General features: G+C 32.1%; 1 protein-coding gene across 2 annotated transcripts; it reads left to right on the top strand.

Annotated features, from left to right (window-relative positions):
- The first annotated feature begins 12,629 nt into the window (after window positions 1–12,629).
- On the top strand, window positions 12,630–16,584 carry NAC058 (NAC domain containing protein 58). 2 transcript variants are annotated; one of them, XM_016348142.3, is made up of 4 exons: window positions 12,647–12,973; window positions 14,214–14,476; window positions 15,663–15,786; window positions 15,904–16,584. In XM_016348142.3, the coding sequence occupies exons 1-4, from the start codon at window positions 12,820–12,822 to the stop codon at window positions 16,335–16,337; spliced, it is 975 nt and encodes a 324-aa protein (XP_016203628.1). In that variant the 5' UTR covers window positions 12,647–12,819; the 3' UTR covers window positions 16,338–16,584. The 2 variants fall into 2 exon arrangements, with proteins under 2 accessions (XP_016203627.1, XP_016203628.1); XM_016348141.3 differs by having other exon boundaries at window positions 12,630–12,973; window positions 15,663–16,584.
- Window positions 16,585–21,740: the final 5,156 nt, after the last annotated feature.

Here is a 21,740-nt window from a genome sequence, read left to right as displayed (position 1 = left end):
GTTACTTCTTAGTCAATATCTATTTTTCTGGGATTAACAAGAGTAATTAAAACCATAACTTTATGTAATTGTTGTGTCTATCTAATATGATTACTCATTTTAGCACATTTTCAAAGAAACAAGCATGTTTTGGATGTTAAAATAAAAAGAGAAGCATGAAAACTGATTATATAAAACAAATGATGTCCTTCATGAAGAGCATATAGATAACGCCTACAAATTAAATTCTTATTTATATATGCTTTTTATTTGTTATTGAAAGTAGTGTTAAAAGGAAAATGAACTAATTATAAGGAAAATGAACTAATTATAGAGAAAAATCTACATATATGTAAGAAAAATTCGATTTAAACCTTACTGTATGGCAAACTTGTTTCTTCAATGATTTTGTATAAAATATTAAAGTATTGTTTTTTATCAATCCGGACATCGAATTCTAATGACTTATTATATGAATAGGATTTGGATCTTCTAAATTTTGAATTTTATTTTAGAAGATAAAGTGTGATTTTTTATCATTTATTTTATAAATAGGACCAAGAGAAAATATAAAAAAAAAACTATTTATGAGTGAGAGATCACACTTTACTCTCTCAAATCAAAATTCAAAATTTAGAGAATCCAAATTTTTTATGAATAAGAATAAGTAACTTGTGCAAATTAAAATTTTTTAACAAAAAAAAAAAATAAAACGACAACATTAAGAATATGATTAAATAATTCATTGTGACATATCTAATTGTCAGGAATAAATAACAATTGAGCCAGTAAGTTAAACTGGCAGAATTGGTTAGTTAGTTATGAAAATAGTTAGTGGTTGTTAGTAGTTGCTGTAAGAGTTGCTATATAAGATTAAGAGTTGACTCTCTCTCTCTCCCCGCTGGTGTATTCTCATCCTCTTTTCTAAAGAGTTCTAATACCTTACATGGTATTAGAGCTTTCAGGTTTTGATTTATGACTACTTCGAAAACCTACAATTTTCAGAATCCACATTAGACTATTGGTAATGCATCAGCACCGCCTCCCTCTTCCTTCCACCAGCCACAACAAGACCAGCAAGCTCAAGTTCTCTTAGCCACTACACCTACAGTAACACCTCTCATTGACAAAGCCTGATACCTGGACACCGGAGCTTCGCATCATTTGACCTTTGATGCAAACAACTTGATTGCAGGCTCAGAGTATGTAGGGACAAATCAAGTGCTAACAGGTAATGGTCAAGGTATGAGTATAAATAGTATTGACAAAATTATACTGTTTAATGAGACCAACCCTCACTACTTTAAACTATTAAATATGCTTTATGTACCTTCCATCACCAAAATTCTACTAAGTATGGCCAAGTTTGCTCTTGACAATCATATGTTTTTTGAATTCCATCCTTTTGATTGTTTTGTAAAATGTCAGGAGACCAAGAAAATTCTGTTAAAGGGGTCTCTTAGAAGAGGGTTATACCATTTTGAGCATGTTGGAGTGCTTGCACAAGCAGCACCATCAAACAATAAATCAGGCAATTCAGAGTCTAAGAACCTTCATCTATCACCCACTCATAAAGTTTGTAATCTCAATTTTTTTTATATCTAATTCTACAGTAGCAAGTAGCACTAATAATGTAGGCATTGTCTGTAATGCTAAGTCAGTGTATGAGTTTGATATGTGGCATAAGAGGTTAGGTCACCCAAGTGCACGAATTGTTGAAAAAGTGTTACAAAGTTGTAATGTTGGCTATATGAATAAAAGCAAATTTTTACCTAAAGACTGCCTGTGTAATGCATGTTGCCAAGGCAAGCTCCATAATCTTTCTTTTTCTGACTCTCAAACTGTCTATAGTCAACCTCAAGAGTTAATCTTCTCAGATATATGGGGTCCTTCTCCTATTACCAGTGTTTCGGAATTTCGGTACTATATTCTCTTTATTGATGCTAAAACTATATATACCTTTTGTATCTTCTCCAAAACAAGAGCCAAGCCCTGCAAGCATTTGTCCAATACAAGTTGTTAATTGAAAACAAAACTAGGCATAAGATTAAAACACTTCAAACCGACAATGGCAAAGAGTATACCTCACAAGCTTTTACCAAATTCCTGATTGAGAATGGGATTGCATATAGAATTAGCTATTCATACACCCATAAACAGAATGGGAAAGCCGAGAGGAAGCATCGGCATATCATTGAAACTGCTCTAACCCTTCTCTCTCAAGCATCCATGCCTTTAAAATTCTGGGATGAAGCCTGCCTCACTGCAACCTATCTCATTAACTTGCTGCTCTCTGCCACCACATAGTACATATTACCCTATGAACTCTTGAACAATAGAACTCCAGACTATATGTTCCTTAAAATCTTCGAATGTTCATGCTTTTTTTAGCTCCGCCCTTACCAACCACACGAATTTGACTTTAAGACTCACAAGTGTCTGTTTTTAGGTTACTCACCACACCACAAAGGGTACAAGTGCCTTTATCCATCTGAAAAACTCTATATTACAAGGCATGTAGTCTTTGACGAATCTGAATTTTCTTATCAGTTGCTATTTTTTAACAAGGACTCAAATCTAAAGGCATCAGTTCCTCATACAACCAAGCTTATCACTATTCCTATTCATGTGCGCCATCCACCAATACCTCTCGAAATTTCTCATGAGTCACCCCCTAGTACGCCTGCACCCATAACACTAATACCCTCAACAGATCCCCCAGCCACAACGGTACCCTCATCAAGTTTTTGTGAGTCCTCACCTCTTCAATTTAATTCGTCCACTTGTTAAGGGAGAGTTCCAGAGTCAGCCATTATTATATCTCCTCCTCCAATTCTAGTTCCATCCGAGCAACCTCAACCTCTCCACTAACCATAATTGAGCCATTTGCCAGTCCTATTTGTACTGATTCTTGCCTATTCACTGCTGACACTTGCATCTCTAACTTTACTTTTGAGTTTCCCTTGAGTAATGTGTAAGGTCCCACATCGGTCGGGGAGGGGAACGAAGCATGCCTTATAAGAGTGTGGATACCTCTCCCTAGCATGACGCGTTTTGACGAGTGAGTGTGTGGGGCTTCGGCTATCATCCCTATCGTCAAAGGCAAAACTGTGAGGCCTTATGTGCCAAAGCGGACAATATCATGCTAGCGGTTGGTCTGGACTGTTACAGATGGTATCAGAGCTGGAGCCCAGATCGATATGCCAGCGAGGGCGTTGGGCTCCCTTAGGGGGGTGAATTGTAAGGTCCTACATCGGTTGGGGAGAGGAACGAAGCATGCCTTATAAGGGTGTGGATACCTCTCCCTAGCATGACGCGTTTTGACGAGTGAGTGTGGGGGGTTTCAGCTATCATCCCTATCGTCAAAGGCAAAACCGTGAGGTCTTGTGTGCCAAAGCGGATAATATCGTGCTAGCGGGTGGTCTGGGCTGTTACATAATGCAGGGTTAACTAAACAATCATCGTGTGTTGTTCCTGAGCCTGAAGCAAAGGTTGGGCGCACTCACCCTATGGTAACTAGAAGTCAGGCGGGTATTTTCAAGCCCAAGGTATACTCTTCCTAGCTTTGCTCTTCCTCATCTGATCTCACATAAGTGGAGCCCTCTTTTGTTGCTTAGGCTCTTACCTCATCACAGTGGAAGGCGGCTATGGACGAAGAGTATGCTTCCTTGATGAAGTGCAAAATCTGAAAGCTTATAGATCCCTCCACAGCAGCAAATTCAATTGGATGTCGATGGGTATTTCGCATCAATAGACAGCCGGATAGAAGTATCCAGAAGTACAAGGCGCGGCTGGTGGCAAAAGACTTTCATCAGAGGGAAGGCGTTGATTATGGGGAAGTATTCAATCCGGTGGCTAAACCTATGACAGTCCGTGTTGTCATGGTAGTTGCTTTGTCGAGATAGTGGTGAATTCGTCAGTTTGATTTTAACAATGCCTTTCTCAATGACGATTTGTCTGAAAATGTCTACATGGTGCAGCCTGACGGCTACAATTTTGGCACTAATTTAGTGTGTAAACTAGAGAAAGCACTATACGGCCTCAAGTAGGCTCAACGTGCATGGTTCCTCAAGCTAAAAAGTACTCTTGAGAGTGTTGGGTTCATCAGTACTACCTCTGACCCTTGCTTGTTTGTCAAGTACAGCTCCCTCTCTACTATTTATCTCTTGGGGTATGTTGATGATATTCTAATGATCGGCACTGCTGCAAGTGAGGTAACCAAGCATATTGTTGATTTGAATGAGGTCTTTACGCTCAAGGACTTGGGAGAAATGAGCTTCTTTTGGATATTGAGGCTGAGAGAATAGTCGTTGGTCCTTTAGTGCTGAAACAAACAAAGTATGTGAAGGACTTGCTCAAGAGGGCTGATATGGCTGATGCTTGCAATATGCCTACCCCTATGATGAGTGGTCTTCGACTTAACGCGTGATCTGGAGCAGTGTTTGATAGGCCAACTCTGTATTGATCGGTGGTTGGTAGCTTGCAATACGCCACCATAACGAGGCCAGACATTGCATACGCTGTGAACAAAGTCTCACAGTTTCTACATTCTCCCTTAGAACAACATTGAAAAACTGTGAAGCGCATTCTGCGCTATCTGGCAGGCACAGTAGACATGGAGCTTGAGTTCCATAAGAGCGAGGACTTCAGGATTTTAGCGTTTTGTGACTCGGATTGGGCCACTGATCCCGTTGATCGTAAATCTACTACGGGTTACTGTGTATTCCTAGGATTGAACATCATCTCTTATTCTAGCCGGAAACAAGTCTCAATGTCCAGGTCCAGTATTGAAGCGGAATTCAAGGCTCTAGTTGATGTTATGACAGATACTATGTAGTTGCAGAAACTGCTCTCTGAAATACACCTTCCTCAAAGCCCAACACCTACACTGTACTATGACAATCAGAGCACCATACTAATGAGTAGAAATTCAATACTTTACAGTAGGTCAAAGCACTTTGAAATTGACCTGCATTTTGTTCAGGATTGGGTTGTTTAATAGCAGACATATATTGTGCATATTTCCCTCCTTTGATCAAGTTGCCAATGTCCTTACAAAGCCTCTATCTCATGATGTATTTATACGCCTCAGGTCCAAACTGAAATTGGTTTCACAACCCTTTTTAGTTTGAGGGAAGATGTCAGGGATAAATAGCAATTGAGCCAGTAAAATAAGTTGGTAGAGTTGTTTAGTTAGTTATGAAAATAGTTAGTGGTTGTTAATTAGTATTTGCTGTAAGAGCTGCTATATAAGACTAAGAGTCAATGTAATAATTAGCTAATAAAATTATTTCTCATTCACACTCTATGAACTTTTAGATCTCTCTCGTTCTTTTTCTCTCTTCACTGGTGTGTTCTCATCCTCTATTAAACCACTCTTCCACCTTAACCCATGACAACAATAAAGACGTCTCACGGCCCACAAATTCAGCCCAACAGAATACACAAATTAAATTATAATTTAGTCTTTATCTTATTTTATAATTATCTTTATCTTTATCTTTATCTTTATCTTTATCTTATCTTTATCTACTTTTATCTTTCATAGGCCAATACTCTATATATACTTAGTTTTACCTTCATAATTTACAATTCATTCAATCAACAATCAATAAAATTTCATCTTTTCTTTTTTACAATTCTTTTATTTTCCCATTCTTTCACAATTTTATTATGGTATCAGAGCTCCTCTTGAGCTCTGCTGACATCCATGGATCAAGGAGAAAGGGCACACCAGCAACTTCATCCGGAGCCTCTTTTGGACCTTTCGTCAGCCCAACACTTTTCTTTCATGGCACTTCCTTTCAATGAAGAAGCTCGTCCTTCAAACCAACTTGAGCTTTTGCCAAGTCCAACTACTCATTATCTTTGTTCTTTCAATACCTTTTCTACTGTTAACAATTCTTCAAATCGAGATTCATTCTTGAATACTTGGATCATTGATTCTGGTGCCACAGATCACATTGCATCAAATTTGTCTTAGTTTATTTCTTACACACAAATTTCTCCTATTATTGTTCATTTACCAAATGGTTCTCGAACTACTATTTCTTATAAAGGCATCGTTCAATTTTCACCATCCTTGGTTCTTCATGATGTTCTTTATTTACCTTATTTCAACTTTAATATTATCTCTGTTTCAAAAATTACTTCAGCACTCATATGTGAACTCACTTTTTCATCTTCTTCTTGCACTCTGCAGAGCAACAATTTGGGGACAATTGATTTGGTCAGAATGAGAGAGGGATTATATGTCTTTGAACCCAATTTCGGTAAAAATTCATCCACTACACACTCCATAAATTCCATCCAATCTCTACCCATTACACCTTCCAATATATGGCATTTTCGTTTAGGACACCTTTCTGGGCAAAGACTTAATCATTTACATAAACAATTTCCTTTTATCTCTATGCATCATGACGAGGCTTGTGACATTTGTCATCTTTCTAAACAAAAGAAACTTTCATTTTCTCAAAGTTTTAACAAAGCTAATGCAAGTTTTGATTTATTACACTTTGATATTTGGGGTCCGTTTCGACAAAATTCTATTCATAATCATAAATATTTTTTTACTATTGTTGATGATTTTAGCCGCTTTACATGGGTTACTTTATTAAAATCAAAAGGAGAAGTAAAAAATCAAATAAAAATTTTATTACTTTAATTGAAACACAATTCAACTCCAAAGTCAAAACTATTCGTTCCGATAATGGACCAGAATTTATTTTACCTGATTTTTATGCTTCAAAGGGCATTATTCATCAACGTAGTTGTGTTGAAACTCCTCAACAAAATGGAAGGGTAGAACGCAAGCATCAACATATTTTGAATATAGCTCGTGCTCTTATGTTTCAATCTAATTTACCATCATCTTTTTGGTCTTATGCTGTTAGACATGCTGTTTATTTACTTAATAGAGTTCCATCATCCGCAAATAATTTTAAAACACCATTTGAGATTTTATTCAATCATCCACCAAATTATTAGGACATTAAAGTTTTTGGATGCTTATGTTTTGTTTCTACCCAAATGGCAAACAGATCAAAATTTGATCCAAGAGCCAAAAAGGCTGTATTTATCAGCTTTCAATCTGGTTTTAAAGGGTATATTGTTTATGTTTTAGAAGATAAAAGAATTCAGATTTCTAGAAACGTGATTTTTTATGAAAAGATTTTGCCCTTAGTCACAAAAAATGTCCAATTTCAGACACTCAGCCCAACATTGCCAAACACACCTTCTCAAAAACAAGATTCAGTTAGTCTTCCAGTTGAACCCTCACCTATACCCATTGACCCAACTCCACATAGTTCTTTATTTTCTCCAACAACCTCTCCTTCTTCCTCACTATCGTTTCCTAACCAAGTTGAACCCATGACCACCGAATCACTTTCAACACTAGACACCAATCCACCATCACCTTCTCATCCCCCGTCACCTTCTTCACCACCTGAGCAACCCCATCCTCGTCATTCCGACCGGCCTCACCGACCTCCAGCATATCTCTCTGATTACTTGTGTAATTCCTCTCTCATCTCTACAAATCAATCTCCCTCAAAGTGCAAGTATCCTTTGTCTTCAGTCATGTCTTTTTCTTCTCTTTCATCTTCATATAAAAAGTTTCTTTTATCTCTACATTCTGACATTGAGCCAAAGTCTTTTAAGGACGCCAATCAACACTCTAATTGGCGTAGTGCTATGAAAGATGAGTTGGATGCTCTTGAGCTGAACAAAACTTGGCGTCTTGTTGATTGCCCTGCAGGGGTTAAGCCGGTTAGCTGTAAATGGGTCTATCGCATCAAACGTAAGCCTGATGGTTCAGTTGATCGATATAAAGCACGCCTTGTGGCTAAAGGGTTCACTCAAACTGAAGGTGTTGATTTCTTGGAAACTTTCTCCCCTGTTGTCAAGCCTACCACTATCAGATTAGTTTTGGCATTGGCCTCTATGAAGCATTGGCCTATACATCAGTTGGACGTCAATAATGATTTCTTACATGGGGATCTTTCTGAAGATGTTTATATGACTCTGCCACCCGGATTTATATCTCCTCAACCGAATCAATGCTGTAAGCTACTAAAATCACTGTATGGTTTACGACAATCTAGTCGTATGTGGTATGAGAAACTTTCTCATCTTTTGCTATCTCATGGATATCAGCAGACCTCATCTGATTATAGTTTATTTGTCAAATTCATTGGTGATCAAATTTCTATCCTTTTAGTCTATGTTGACAACATTGTTCTCACTGGTAATTCCATTTCTAAACTTGCTGCCATTAAGTCTATTTTGCACCAACACTTCCGAATTAAAGACTTGGGCCCATTAAAATATTTTTTGGGTATTGAAGTTGCTCAATTAGAGAAGGAAATTTGCTTATCTCAGAGAAAATATTGTCTTGATCTTTTGGAGGATTCTGGTTTATTAGGTGCTAAACCTGCCTCTGTTCCAATGGATAGTACTACAAAACTATATCAAGACAAAAGTCCCCTGCTATCCGACCCTTTTGTATATCGTCGTTTGGTTGGCCGTCTTATCTATCTCACCACTACTCGACCGGACATCATGTATGCCACTCAACAATTAAGTCAATTCATGGCATCTCCTACTGAATCTCATCTTCAAGCTGCCAAGCATGTGTTACAATATCTGAAAACTAGTCCCGGCAAAGGACTTTTCTTTCCAAGGGAATCAGAAATTCAGCTTCTCGGCTTCAGTGACTCTGATTGGGCCGGATGTCCTGACACTCGGCGATCTTTAACAGGTTATTGTTTCTTCTTAGGCAGTTCTTTAGTCTCTTGGAAGACCAAGAAACAAACCACCGTTGCCCGCTCTTCCACGGAAGCAGAATATCGTGCACTTGCCAACACAACTTGTGAACTTCAATGGATACTAAATGTGTTACAATTTTTACGCATCTCTCCTATCCGCCCACCAGTTTTATATTGTGATAATCAGAGTGCTCTTCATATTGCTGCTAACTCGGTTTTTCATGAACGGACCAAACATTTAGAGGTTGATTGTCACTTGGTTCGACAAAAAGCTCAAGCTGGAGTGATGAAACTTCTCCCAATTCCCTCTTCTGGGCAACTAGCTGACATCTTCACCAAGCCTTTGTCTCCTCAACCCTTCCATCTTAATCTGAATAAGCTTAGTATTCTTGACATCTTTCATCCTCCAGCTTGCGGGGGCGTATTAAACCACTCTTCCATCTTAACCCATGACAACAATAAAGACATCTCACGGCCCACAAATTCAGCCCAACAGAATACACAAATTAAATTATAATTTAGTCTTTATCTTATCTTATAATTATCTTTATCTTTATCTTATCTTTATCTACTTTTATCTTTCATAGGCCAATACTCTATATATACTTAGTTTTACCTTCATAATTTACAATTCATTCAATCAACAATCAATAAAATTTCATCTTTTCTTTTTCACAATTCTTTTATTTTCCCATTCTTTCACAATTTTATTACTCTTCTCTAAAGAATTCTTATACCTTACACTAATAAAGAACCACATACTAGGTTAATTTAAATGTATATAAAGTATTTGTCAAACGATACTTGATTAATGCAAAATTTTATAGTACTATTCAATCCAATGATTATTAGTTGGTTTTGTACAAACTTCTCTAATTAAAAAAAATAAATGAAATAAAAACAAGTTTAACTATTAACTTTCATTATATACTAATATATAAATATATATAATCATTCATGTATCTATTTTTTTAATTTAAAAAAAAAGTGAATTCATGATAGTATTAATAGTCTACCTTTAATTTTTTATGTATATCAAATGTGAATAATAATAAATTTTGTTTTGGCTAAAACGATAAATACATTATACTAAAAACCGAAAAATCATGAATTATAAATGATAATGCATATTTTTTTAAAAAGATCTACTATCTCTCTTTGATATCTCAATTATATAGTAGATATATATATATAGACATATATACAAATGAAGAAAAAGAGTAATTTAGAAGGCTATTTTATTGTGTAGGCATTGTTGAATTTGTAGGTCGGACAGAAAAGAAGGAGATAGAGATGAGTAGGTTAATGGAATGATACGAAACGACAGATGTTGAAATCTTAATTATTTTGCATCAACACACATTCATCTCACATGTGTTCTTTAATTTAACACAATTAGCTTACGTTGATCTTATATTTATTTATTGACTTTGTTTTGTGGCATATAGATATGGTTAGAAATATAATTATTTATATTATTTTTTATTAGTTTAAATTTTTAAAATAAATAATTTTATAATATAGTATCGGATTTTAAGTTTAAAAAGTCAAGAATTTAAATTTTGGTAAATTTAAAAAAAAATAGCATAAGATAAATAAAATATATATATATATATATACAAAAATAAAAAAAATAAAAAAAAAGACTTATTTAAAAGAAAAGGTTAAAGATATAATTATTTATATTAATTTTTTTTATGAGCTTAAGTGATTTCATGACACCTATAATTCATTTCTCAATTGGCAAATTAAAAATGTTAGAATAATTAATTATTGGGACTTATTTGCTTTCTTCTAGAAACCCTAGGCTATACACTATAGTAGTGAGGAAACAAGAAGATATATATGCAAGATACACAAAGTTCTTGTTAGGATTGACATTTATGAATGATACTTTGAAGATTAATTGATGAATAATTACGATGAGAGTTATATATATATATAAAGGGTTTCAAACAGAAAGGTTTACCCTCATGTATATACGTACGGTCTTCTTGGTTGGTCACCATTTTAACCACCAGTAATAACATTATTAGCTCTCCAACACTCTTAATTATATTGAAATTAAATTCACATTTTTTACACTAAAAATATTATTATCTTTTACTAGTATTTGACTAGTAATAATTTACACTTATATTTATAGAAATTTTACACATAAAAAATTATATAATTTACATATATATTTATCAAAATTTCAATATAATTTGTATCTATATTTTTTAAAATTTGTACTTTACACTCATAAATTAATAAAATTTATTTATTAAAAATAATTTAGTATTTATACTCATCAAATAATAATTATAAATACTAAAAATGATTCACTTCCAAAAATTTCTCATTATATATACAACACTGAATAGTCGTTCTTCTTGATATTTAAAAAAAAAATTACTTTAGATTGTTCCTGATCTTCTCCTAGTCTGGACCATAAACTATGCATGATTGAGATTCTGAATGAATTAACTGTGCAATATATATATATATATATACATGCAGTTAAAAGTTGAATTTAATTTCAATATATTTCTAGTATAAAAAAATTGTACATATATATAATTAATGTATTGTTATTTACTAAACTATATATGGTTAGTTTTATAGATAAATGTATGTGATTGAATAATGATAGTATTAAACTTTTTTCCTACTAATAATCAATAACAAATCATAACATAAGTATATATATATATATATATATATATATATATATATATATATATATATATAACTACAAACTATGAAATTGCTATATGCATATAATTTATTATATTATTTAAGGACAATGCTACCTGCTACATGACTAGAAAATATACTGCAAAAGAACTAAGCTGTATGTGATGGTAAAAGTCTGATCAGTTAAATGATTATATATAATTTAATTACTAATTAATTTGAAATATACAGAATTTGAGGGAGAGAAAAAGACGGCAGTGGCGTAGACAATATATAATTAATAGATTAATACAAGTGTGAGTAATTAAAAATGAATTAAAGAGAATATGGTTACAATAAGTCATGTTCTCATTGGACTAACGTGAAAGGTTTTGGTGGGTAGAAATGGGTGAGGTGGTTGGACAGGATAGATCTTATTAGAAGAAGAAAACATGCAAAATAATAATAATAATAATAATAAAAATAAAACTAGCTAGTATGGTGCAACATAGACTCAACCCCCTCGTGCAAACATAATATTAATTACTTTTCAAATTAATTAGTTTAAAAAAATAATAGAAAATTTAGTGTGTTGTTTTATACAATCGTGTAATTATATCATTTCTTTTAAATTATCATTCCTACAATCAATATAAAAATAGTTATTTTTACTGATATAATAATACGTAATTAAATACATACGTAAAATTACTATAAACTGATAATATATTAAAATTAAATTTAAATAAAAATCATATTAATTTTCACATATTATTCTCTCTTTAAATATATATTTATTATTGAAGAATTTAGCTCTTTTGAAATAAAAAATTAATAAAATAATAAAATAAAAAATTAATCGTCATTAAATTTATAATTTTCATCATATATAAATTTTATTATTTTAATTCAAAAATAATTGAATACTTATTTTTCCATTTTATTAATCTCTTCACTTTTCATAAGCCTGATTCATATTGAATATGACACATAACACATCACATTGATATAGTCAAGGTCGCTGGGTATATATACTTCATTTTGTCTAGTAAAAATACCAAAACCCTCGTGGCAATTTGGTCAATTCCAAATAATTAATTAATTAACCTCATCTTATAATTAATATAATATATTTATTTAATTTAAATGTATAGTTTTGTTGATGTAGGGTACCATATTTGTCAAAGGGTTAGATATATGCATTTAACTATGATATCTAATATGAGGATTCTTCTTGTTGAAGTTGTGAGGAGTTATAAAACCATAAAGTGGAGAACCATTTAATAAGAGCTTCATCTTGGTCATGTATGTTATAATTGATGAGGATTCTTCACATCATAGCTTGGTAAACTGAAATTAATTAAGGTCATCATCAAAGGGGTTTTAGGGTTCTTCATAGGAAGAGTAATTGATGGAAGAGAATCTACCTCCTGGATTCAGATTCCACCCAACAGATGAAGAGCTTATAACATATTATCTTACAAGAAAAGTCTCTGAAAATGGATTCACTTCTAAAGCTATTGCTGTTGTTGATCTCAACAAGTCTGAGCCTTGGGATCTTCCAGGTATATATATATACACACACATATACTATAGTGCTTTAACTAATTTCAATTTATTTTTTATTTTATTTCTTTCTTCTGTATATAATGAAAACTCAGGTGCAGTTAATTTCATGTGAAATTGATAGTTGAGAATCATTAAATAATTTAATAAGTTTGATTAAATAATTATGATCTAATAATTTTCAACTATCAACTTCACATGAAATTCACGTGAGTTTTTACTTTCTTCTATATATACATAATAATGGACTAGTACTCTCTTTCTTGAGAAAATTAAACTAGCTTTAATTTATTTGTTATTTTTTGTTCTAAGGATTATTTTTACAATTGATTTAATTTGCAAATAAAGGCTTATAGATTTTAAGTTTAATTATTGAAACAAAGCTTTTAACTTGCCATTGATTGTATCGAAAAGACTCCAAATTTTTGAAAACATATATAGGAACAAATTGAATTATGAAATTAGGAAAATAGAAAACATTGATGAGCAGAAGTAATTTTTCAACCATATATATATAAGAGTTAATAAGATCCATGCATGGTGATCTTTTCAATTTGTCTCTCTATAATATATATTGTAATTGATTAAAAAAAAAAACACAGCTTTGATCTGATGAGTTTCATAAATCAACAAGGAAAATTATTTCTTTAATTTTTACACTATGCATATAGTGTTGTATTTTGACCCGTTCTACTTTTGCTGCGCATATATATGCTTCATAATCCATGAAATAATAATAAATAATAATTAATAACTAAATAACAACATTTCCCAATGTGCATACGCGCATGTAGTACTACCTAATTTATTAGCAATCCCGCTAAGTTACCAACAGTATTTCCACTAACTTCTATCAACTCTTGTTTATAACTGTGTTTAATGGAAGTGTCTTTGTGGATGTGTCTAATAAAAATATCTTTTTTATGATTGTGTCTAATAGAAGTGTCTTTATAGATATATTTCCTGGATGTGTCTTTTTATACATGTGTTTAAAACATAATAATTAATTATTCTTAGTAATAAATTGACAGATAATATGTTAATACCCTATACTTTTTCATTTATTAGTCATACTCATATATATAAATAACTCAACTATTTACCTTTTAAATGGTAGTAAAAGTATTGGTTAATATATATTGGTGTACCATACCGTAGTAGCTATAAGCTAAGCCACTCTCTTAATTTGGTGAACCAAAATAAATAAATAAATAAATGATTATTATTGTGTTGGAACAGGTAAGGCAAGCATGGGTGAGAAGGAATGGTACTTCTTCAGTTTAAGAGATAGAAAGTATCCAACAGGACTAAGAACAAATAGGGCAACAGAATCAGGGTATTGGAAGACCACAGGCAAAGACAAAGAGATATTTCGTGGTGGGGTTTTGGTTGGAATGAAGAAAACCCTAGTCTTCTATAAGGGTAGGGCTCCAAGGGGTGAGAAAAGTAATTGGGTCATGCATGAATATAGACTTGAGAACAAGAATCCCTTTAGAACTAAGGTAACAATTATATGTTATTAATTTATTATCATGCATGCATACCTCATCACTCATCACAAGCAATTCACAAACACTATATTAATTAATTAGATTTTCTTAGTTACATATAGAGAATTATGTTCTTTTTTTAAAAAATTAATATAAAAATTTAATTTTTAATCAGATAATTTTAACTTATTTTTGTAAAACTATTATTTGACATTCATTGGATTTAGAGTTGAGGATTTAACTTTAGAATTTAAAATAAAAAATAATTTTAAAAGAATTAATTTATATTAGCTGACATTATATAAATAACGATAGATATATAGCGACAATTTTAAAGTCGGATTGTGATAATTTTAATATATATTCTACCAAAATATGGTTAGAGCAGTAGATTTTTTTTTCTATTAATCATTAATGCCAAGTTTGAGTTTTAGGTACAGAAAAAAAAATCTAAAAATCATGAAAAAAAATTGAATAAAAGTGTTCATAATAGGAAGATAGTTATAGTTTTACAAAAATATTAAAAAAAAAAAGTTAATATCCATAGTTAGAAATAGGGCTGTTTAAGACCTAGTCCGGATTTGAGGTATATTTTGTTGGATTTGGGTTTGTAATTTCTACTCAGCATTATTTTTGGATTAGATTCGACTTATGTTTTAGGCATCCAACTTGATTAGAAGTTATTTTTAACAATAAAATCTATATTTTAGAGTGAAATTAGTAATGTCATATTATATGTTTATATTTCAATTAATATTTTTTATATTATACGGTATTATTTTTATTTTAAAATAATTTATTTTGATATAAATATAATATAATGTTTATTAAATTTATTTTTAAAAATAAAATTTTATTACTTTAATATATAAAATTTACAAATTTGTATATATTAATTTTACATCGAATCGACTTGGTTTAATCCAATTTGTTTAGGTCATTTTCGAGTCAGATCAAAATAAATCCTGCTGTCTTTTAAGACCGGATCCACTTAAATTCAGTCATATCCAATACATAAACACTCTTAGTTAATATGTACACTAATGATGAAAAAATAATGTGATTTTATATTTTAATTTCTTTCCATCGTTAATTATGAAAGTTTATAGTATGATAGGCAACTATTCATACATATGTGAATAGATATGTCTTCTGAAATTAATTAATTTACTATTTTTTTAATATATGGTTATTGTAGGATGAATGGGTAGTGTGCAGGGTATTCCAAAAGAGCACAGCAGCGAAAAAACCGCCGCAACAAACATCATCCTCCCAACCTGAATCCCCATGTGATGACACAACCTCTTTGGTCAATGAATTTGGTGATGTTATTGAGTTTCCAAATCTAAACACCAACATTAATAATACCAATAATAATAATAATAATTCTTCATCATCATCCTCAAGTGCATTATTCCCTAACAACATTCTTATTTCAGGACAACACATTCATCATCACCATGACCTAACCAATAATAACAATAATAACAATGTTAACACAAACATGAACTTAGCAATGAATTGGCCACCATCAAGTGATCATAATGTTCCATGGCCTTCAGTAGGGTTGTTGAATCCAAGTATTTCATCAATGAATTCCTTGATTCTCAAGGCATTGCAGCTTAGGAATAATTATCAACAAAGAGAAGTTGCATCCACATTTGCACCATCATCATATATTATGCCTCATCATCAAGGAGTAGTAGTTCCTCATCAACAAGTTATTATTGGAACCAATAATGATGACCTAATAACAACTTCTTCAAATCTCATCAATGCTTCTTCTTCTTCTTCATCAAAAGTTTTGGAATGTATGCCACATCAGCAACAACAACAACAGGAGCAACCATTCAATTTGGACTCCCTTTGGTAAATTGATGAATGAATTGAAAAGCATATATATAATAATGTATATGAAGCTCTAGCTTGCTAGATAGCTAACATCCATCTCATCTTGTAAAACTTCTTGTGAATTATTATATTATTAATATATATGTCCATGTAACGCTCCCATTCCTACATGAAAAAAAAATTGTAACATTTTCAAAATTGTAATAAACATCCTAATTTTTAGTAGTTATGTATGTGTCCTTTCTTTGCCCTTCGGTAATAAATAAAAAGTCAACCAACCTTAATGTTGATGTTGTGAATAGTGATAATAATCAGTTGTTGTAATTAGGTGTAAAATTAGGGTCCTTTCAGTCGTTTTAGGTTTCATGTTCTAGGATTAACAACTCAAGAATTTTCTATAAAATAACCGTTTTTCTTTCTCCTATTTTAAAGCATAGGTTAGGCATATTATGTGTCTCCTTTTATTGCCTTAAAATTGAGATAAACAATTTTATTACGTAATATAAAAATTTATAATTAAAAGATAAAATAGTATGTGAAGTTAATGAAAAATTAAATTTGCAAATGGCAGTAATATATGTGTGAAATGCATAAGAACGGGTATAGTTGGTGGAATGCACACATATGGCCTATTCGAATTTGCTGGCTGGGTTTTGCCCTTTTCTGGGGTCAAATTCGGTGGTCGTGTTTTAGCCTTTTTTTTTTTTTTTTTTCAATTTTTTTCCCCTTTTGCTGAAAGAGAATTTGTAACCGAAAAGACTATATTTAAAAATAGCAAAAAAGAAAAAATTTATTAAAAAATTATTATTTGATGAAAAATACATAATGTTTTGAATAAAAATTATTAAAAAATTTAGGTATTACCTATGATGCACGGACACGGGACACGACAAGAGATACGCCAACACGCAAATTTTAAAATTTCACATGACACGGGAACACGCATACATATAAAATATAAAGTATTTTTTAGATAAACCGTAATGAATATTAAAATATAAATTAATTTTTTAAATTATTTTTAATATCTTATTTTAATTATACGAAGTATTTAAAATTTTTTTGTTTTAATAAATAATAATATATACTATATCTAAATTTATTTTAAGAATATATATTAAGAATAAGACCGGACACGCTGACATGTGATGGTATTTAGGTGTGTCCAAATGTGTCCGGAGAAGAATTTTTTATTTTTTATTGAGACACGGTTTGGACACAGCAGACACGGCAACTCAGCAAAGTGTCCGTGCTTCATAGGGTATTACTCTATAAAAATTATTAAAGAATTAGAAATATGAGAGTGTTCTCATGCACTGATACAGAAAATAGAATTAAAGAAGGAGACTTGAGATACAGAAGTAAAACTGAAACTTATACATTGTGATTGCATTGTAGCTACTGTGCTGGGTAATGGAGTAATACAACATATATAGTGAAATTATTTATAGTGTAACAACAATCAAAATTAATAGAGACTAACTAATTTATTTATATTCATTCACAACTCCCTCAAACTTAGCAGTGGGTTGAAAAATCACTCTAAGTTTGTCTCAAAATTTGTGAAATAAAGGTGATGGGAGGAGTTTGGTGAAAATATCCCCAATTTAATCTATAGAAGGTATACGGAGGATATAGAGTTACTTTTGATTCACTATCTCTCTTAGGCATTGAAGGTTAATTTCCATGTGTTTGCACCTAGTATGAAGGACTGGGTTAGCAGCTAATGAGCAAGCACTTTGATTATCACAGTAAATAGTAGGTGCCACTGGTTGTAGAATTCGAAGTTCCTTTAAAAGCTGTTGTATAGACACTAAACTAGTGCTGACTAAGATGCTGTTATGCTCCTATACTTTGCCTCAGTGCTACTGCGACTAACTTTGGCTTGCTTATTGCTTCTCCATGATACTAAATTGTTTCCTAAGTATACACAATAGCCAGTAATCGATTTCATGTCCTCCAAATTTCCTGCTCAGTCTGCATCTACAAATGCAAGTAATTTTAAGTCAGCACATTTTTTAAATTTAATGTATGCTAATACTATACCTGCAATATATCTGAGGATGCGTTTGACAGCTTTTCAGTGCTCAATTGTTGGAGAGTGCATGTATTAAGAGACCTTGTTCACAGAGAAAGCAAGATCTGGTCTTAAAATAGTCAAATATTGAAGTGATCCAACAATCTCTCTATACAATTTTGGATCTTGAAATGTTCAGCACCATTTGATGTAAGCTTCAAGGCTGAGACCATAGGGGTAGGCATTGAATTTGCAGTGTCTATTTTGACTTTTTGTAATAGATCTCGGGCATACTTTTGTTGAGAAACTATAATAGATCCATCTGTTAAAGAAGAGAATTCTAACCTAAGTAAATAACTGAGTTTTCCAAGATCTTTAAGCGAAAAAATTTTATTGAGATCAGAAATAAGTTTGTCTATTTCATCAGTGTCACTTCCAGTGACAACAATGTCATCTACATAGGTTAAGAGAAAGGCGGTAAATGTACTAGTGTGTTTAACAAATAATGAAATATCACTTCTGATTCTGGTGAAACCAAACTATAATAATGTAGCAGTCAGTATATTGAACCAAGCTCTTGGAGCTTGTTTCAATCTATAGATTGCTTTGTTCAACTTACAAATCTATGATGTATTTCCAAATTGATAACCTGCTGGTGGAGACGTGTATACCTCTTCGTCAAGAATGCCATTCAGACAGGCATTATCAAAATCAAATTGCTTAAGTGTCCATTCAAGTGATAGATCTATAGTAATTACAATTCTCACAGTAGTAGGTCTCACAACTGGACTGTATATTTGGTTGTAATATATGCCTTCAACTTGAAAAAAATATTTCGCAACCAACCTGACTTTATACCTGATGATGTTGCCTAACGGATCTTTTTTTATAGCAAATACCCATTTAGAATCAATAACAATTTTATGCTTTGGTGGTTCAACTAAATCCCAGGTATTACATCTTACTAAAGCCTGAATTTCAGCATTCATTGCATTTTTTCAGTGTAAACAGTGAAAGGATTGTTTAACATTCTTTGGGGTATTGTTAATCAAATCATAAGGTTCTACTGAAGTTATAGCTAATGTTTGAGGTCTATTGTTTTTAGTTTTTGATCTTGTGAGCATATTGTGAGTATTAGAAGATGTAGTAGAACTAGTGTTTGTAGCATTTTCAAAAGCTAGACAAATTTCAAGGCCTAAAATTGGGATGGAAGAATTCTGATTAAGGCTAGTACTAGAAGGGGTATGCTCAGTAATTTGAGTGTCAAGGCAAGTAGTTGATGAGGGAGAATTTGAGATATCTGGAAGAGGTAAAGTTTAGGGAGAATTAGGAGTCTTGGGGTGAAATGTTGAATGTAAAAACTAGTAGATCTTTAACTGTATCCTGGTTCACTACTATATTTTTATCATGAAATAGAGAATTATAAAAAAATTCAGTTTCATCAAATATCACATATCTCGAATAGTGAATTTTTTCATCTTTAGTCATGCACTTATAACCCTTGTAGCTACTATCATAACCAAGAAATTAGCACTTTTCTGATTTGAAAGCAAACTTTACTTTGTTATAAGATCTTAAATAAGGAAAACAAGCACATCCAAATATTTTAAAGTTCTTATAATCTGGTAATTTTTCGAATAAAGTTTCGAAAAGTGATTTATTTTCTAATGCAGAACTTGGTAATCTATTGATGATATATACTGCTGATGTAAATGAGTCTTTCCAAAATGACATTGATAATGCAGCAGTAGTCAAAAGTGACAATCCTACTTCAGTTATATGCCTATGTATTCTCTCTACACTACCTTGTTGTTGATGTGTGTAGGGACAAGAGATTCGTAATACCATGTTCAGTAAAAATTGAGTGAAGGAGTGTGACATGAATTCCATACCTCTATCAGTTTGCAAAGCCTTAATCTTTAATCTTGTTTGAGTTTTCATAACAGCAATTGAGATAGAGTAAAGAATTGGAAGCATGAGTGTGTTTTCATGCACTGATGCAGAAAATAAAATTAGAAAAGGAGATTTGAGACACAGAAGTGAAACTAAAACTCATACATTGTGATTGTAGCTACTATACTAGTAATGGCGTAGTACAACATATATAGTAAAACTACTTGTAGTATAACAACAATCAAAACTAATAGAGACTAACTAATTCAATTATATTCATTCACAATATATAATGATAAAATTATATTATATACATTGAGGGTTTTAGATTTATGTGAGTTTTTTTATCATTCCTTTTCCCATATCATTTATGAAGCTACAAAGTGAATTTTGAATTTAAAATTATATTATATACATTGAGGGTTTTAGATTCATGTGAGTTTTTTTATCATCCCTTTTACCATGTCATTTATGAAGCTACAAAGTGAATTTTGAATTTTGACAAAGTATAACTGCCCAAATCCCAGGGCTCAACCTTGGACAGGCGGTGAAAACTACCAAGCTGGAGTACGGTAGGGGCAGAGAGAATTTCCGATGTAGCGGTGAAATGCGTAGAGATCGAAAAGAACACCAACGGCAAAAGCACTTTGCTAGGCCGACACTGACACTGAGAGACGAAAGCTAGGGGAGCGAATGGGATTAGATACCCCAGTAGTCCTAGTCGTAAACGATGGATACTAGGCGCTGCGCTATATATATATATTCCGAAGAGGGTCACAAACATTTATATTAAGTCTAGATACTAGTAGCCGGTAAGTTCATATACCATTTCAAACAATAATAAATGTAACTAATGAGGGTAATATGCAAAAAATATTTGTAATTTTTCAACAAACACAAGTTCATGTGTCAACCATGAAGTTGTAAATTCAGTTCAAATAATAATCACCTATCGAGGAAGAAGATATCACAAATCTTTTAGAAGGAATTAGAAGGATGAAATGAAAAGAAAAGTTTAGTGAAAATAACGAAGAGTTCGAAGTAAATTATAAAATCACATATGCAAATCAGGATGCATGGGACGATGTAAATGAGGGTTGGAAGTGAGTCAAGTTGACTCGTGAGCCAGCTTAAATTCAACTCGTTAACAACTCATTAATTTAAACTTATGAGATTATAAGCTAATTTTGAGTTTAGATTTAAGTTCGTATTGTACTTGGTAAGCTCAGCTAATGGACTCGTGAACTGATTCAATTATATATTTATTATAATTATTCATATTAATAATAGTAGTTCCTTAAGCAGTTTTTTCATCCATTACTGAAAAGTTGAGGTGGACTGATTCTTGTCAAGCTGGCATTGTAACGACTAGCTGATGTGGCGAAATTTTTTTTTTTGGTAATTTGGTCCCTTCCTCCTTTTAAAACCCTAATCCCCAAATTATATTCTCTAAATGCAGACATTCCCTTCTATTTGGTGAACAATGGAGCTTCAAAAGATTAAAATTTCCCCATC

Source organism: Arachis ipaensis, chromosome B5 (genome assembly GCF_059453495.1).
Source record: "Arachis ipaensis isolate K30076 ecotype BB chromosome B5, ASM5945349v1, whole genome shotgun sequence".
Lineage (NCBI taxonomy): Eukaryota > Viridiplantae > Streptophyta > Magnoliopsida > Fabales > Fabaceae > Arachis > Arachis ipaensis.
The sequence above is the reverse complement of the archived record's forward strand: the minus strand, read 5'-3'. Positions and strand labels throughout refer to the sequence as shown.

What these genes read in the sequence shown, in the direction of transcription:
- NAC058 (XM_016348141.3), top strand. Translation starts at nt 12,820, where the DNA reads ATGGAAGAGAATCTACCTCCTGGATTCAGATTCCACCCAACAGATGAA. An exon ending in TGAGCCTTGGGATCTTCCAG is followed by an intron (nt 12,974 to 14,213) that starts GTATATATATAT and finishes GTGTTGGAACAG; the next exon opens with GTAAGGCAAGCATGGGTGAG. An exon ending in AGAATCCCTTTAGAACTAAG is followed by an intron (nt 14,477 to 15,662) that starts GTAACAATTATA and finishes TGGTTATTGTAG; the next exon opens with GATGAATGGGTAGTGTGCAG.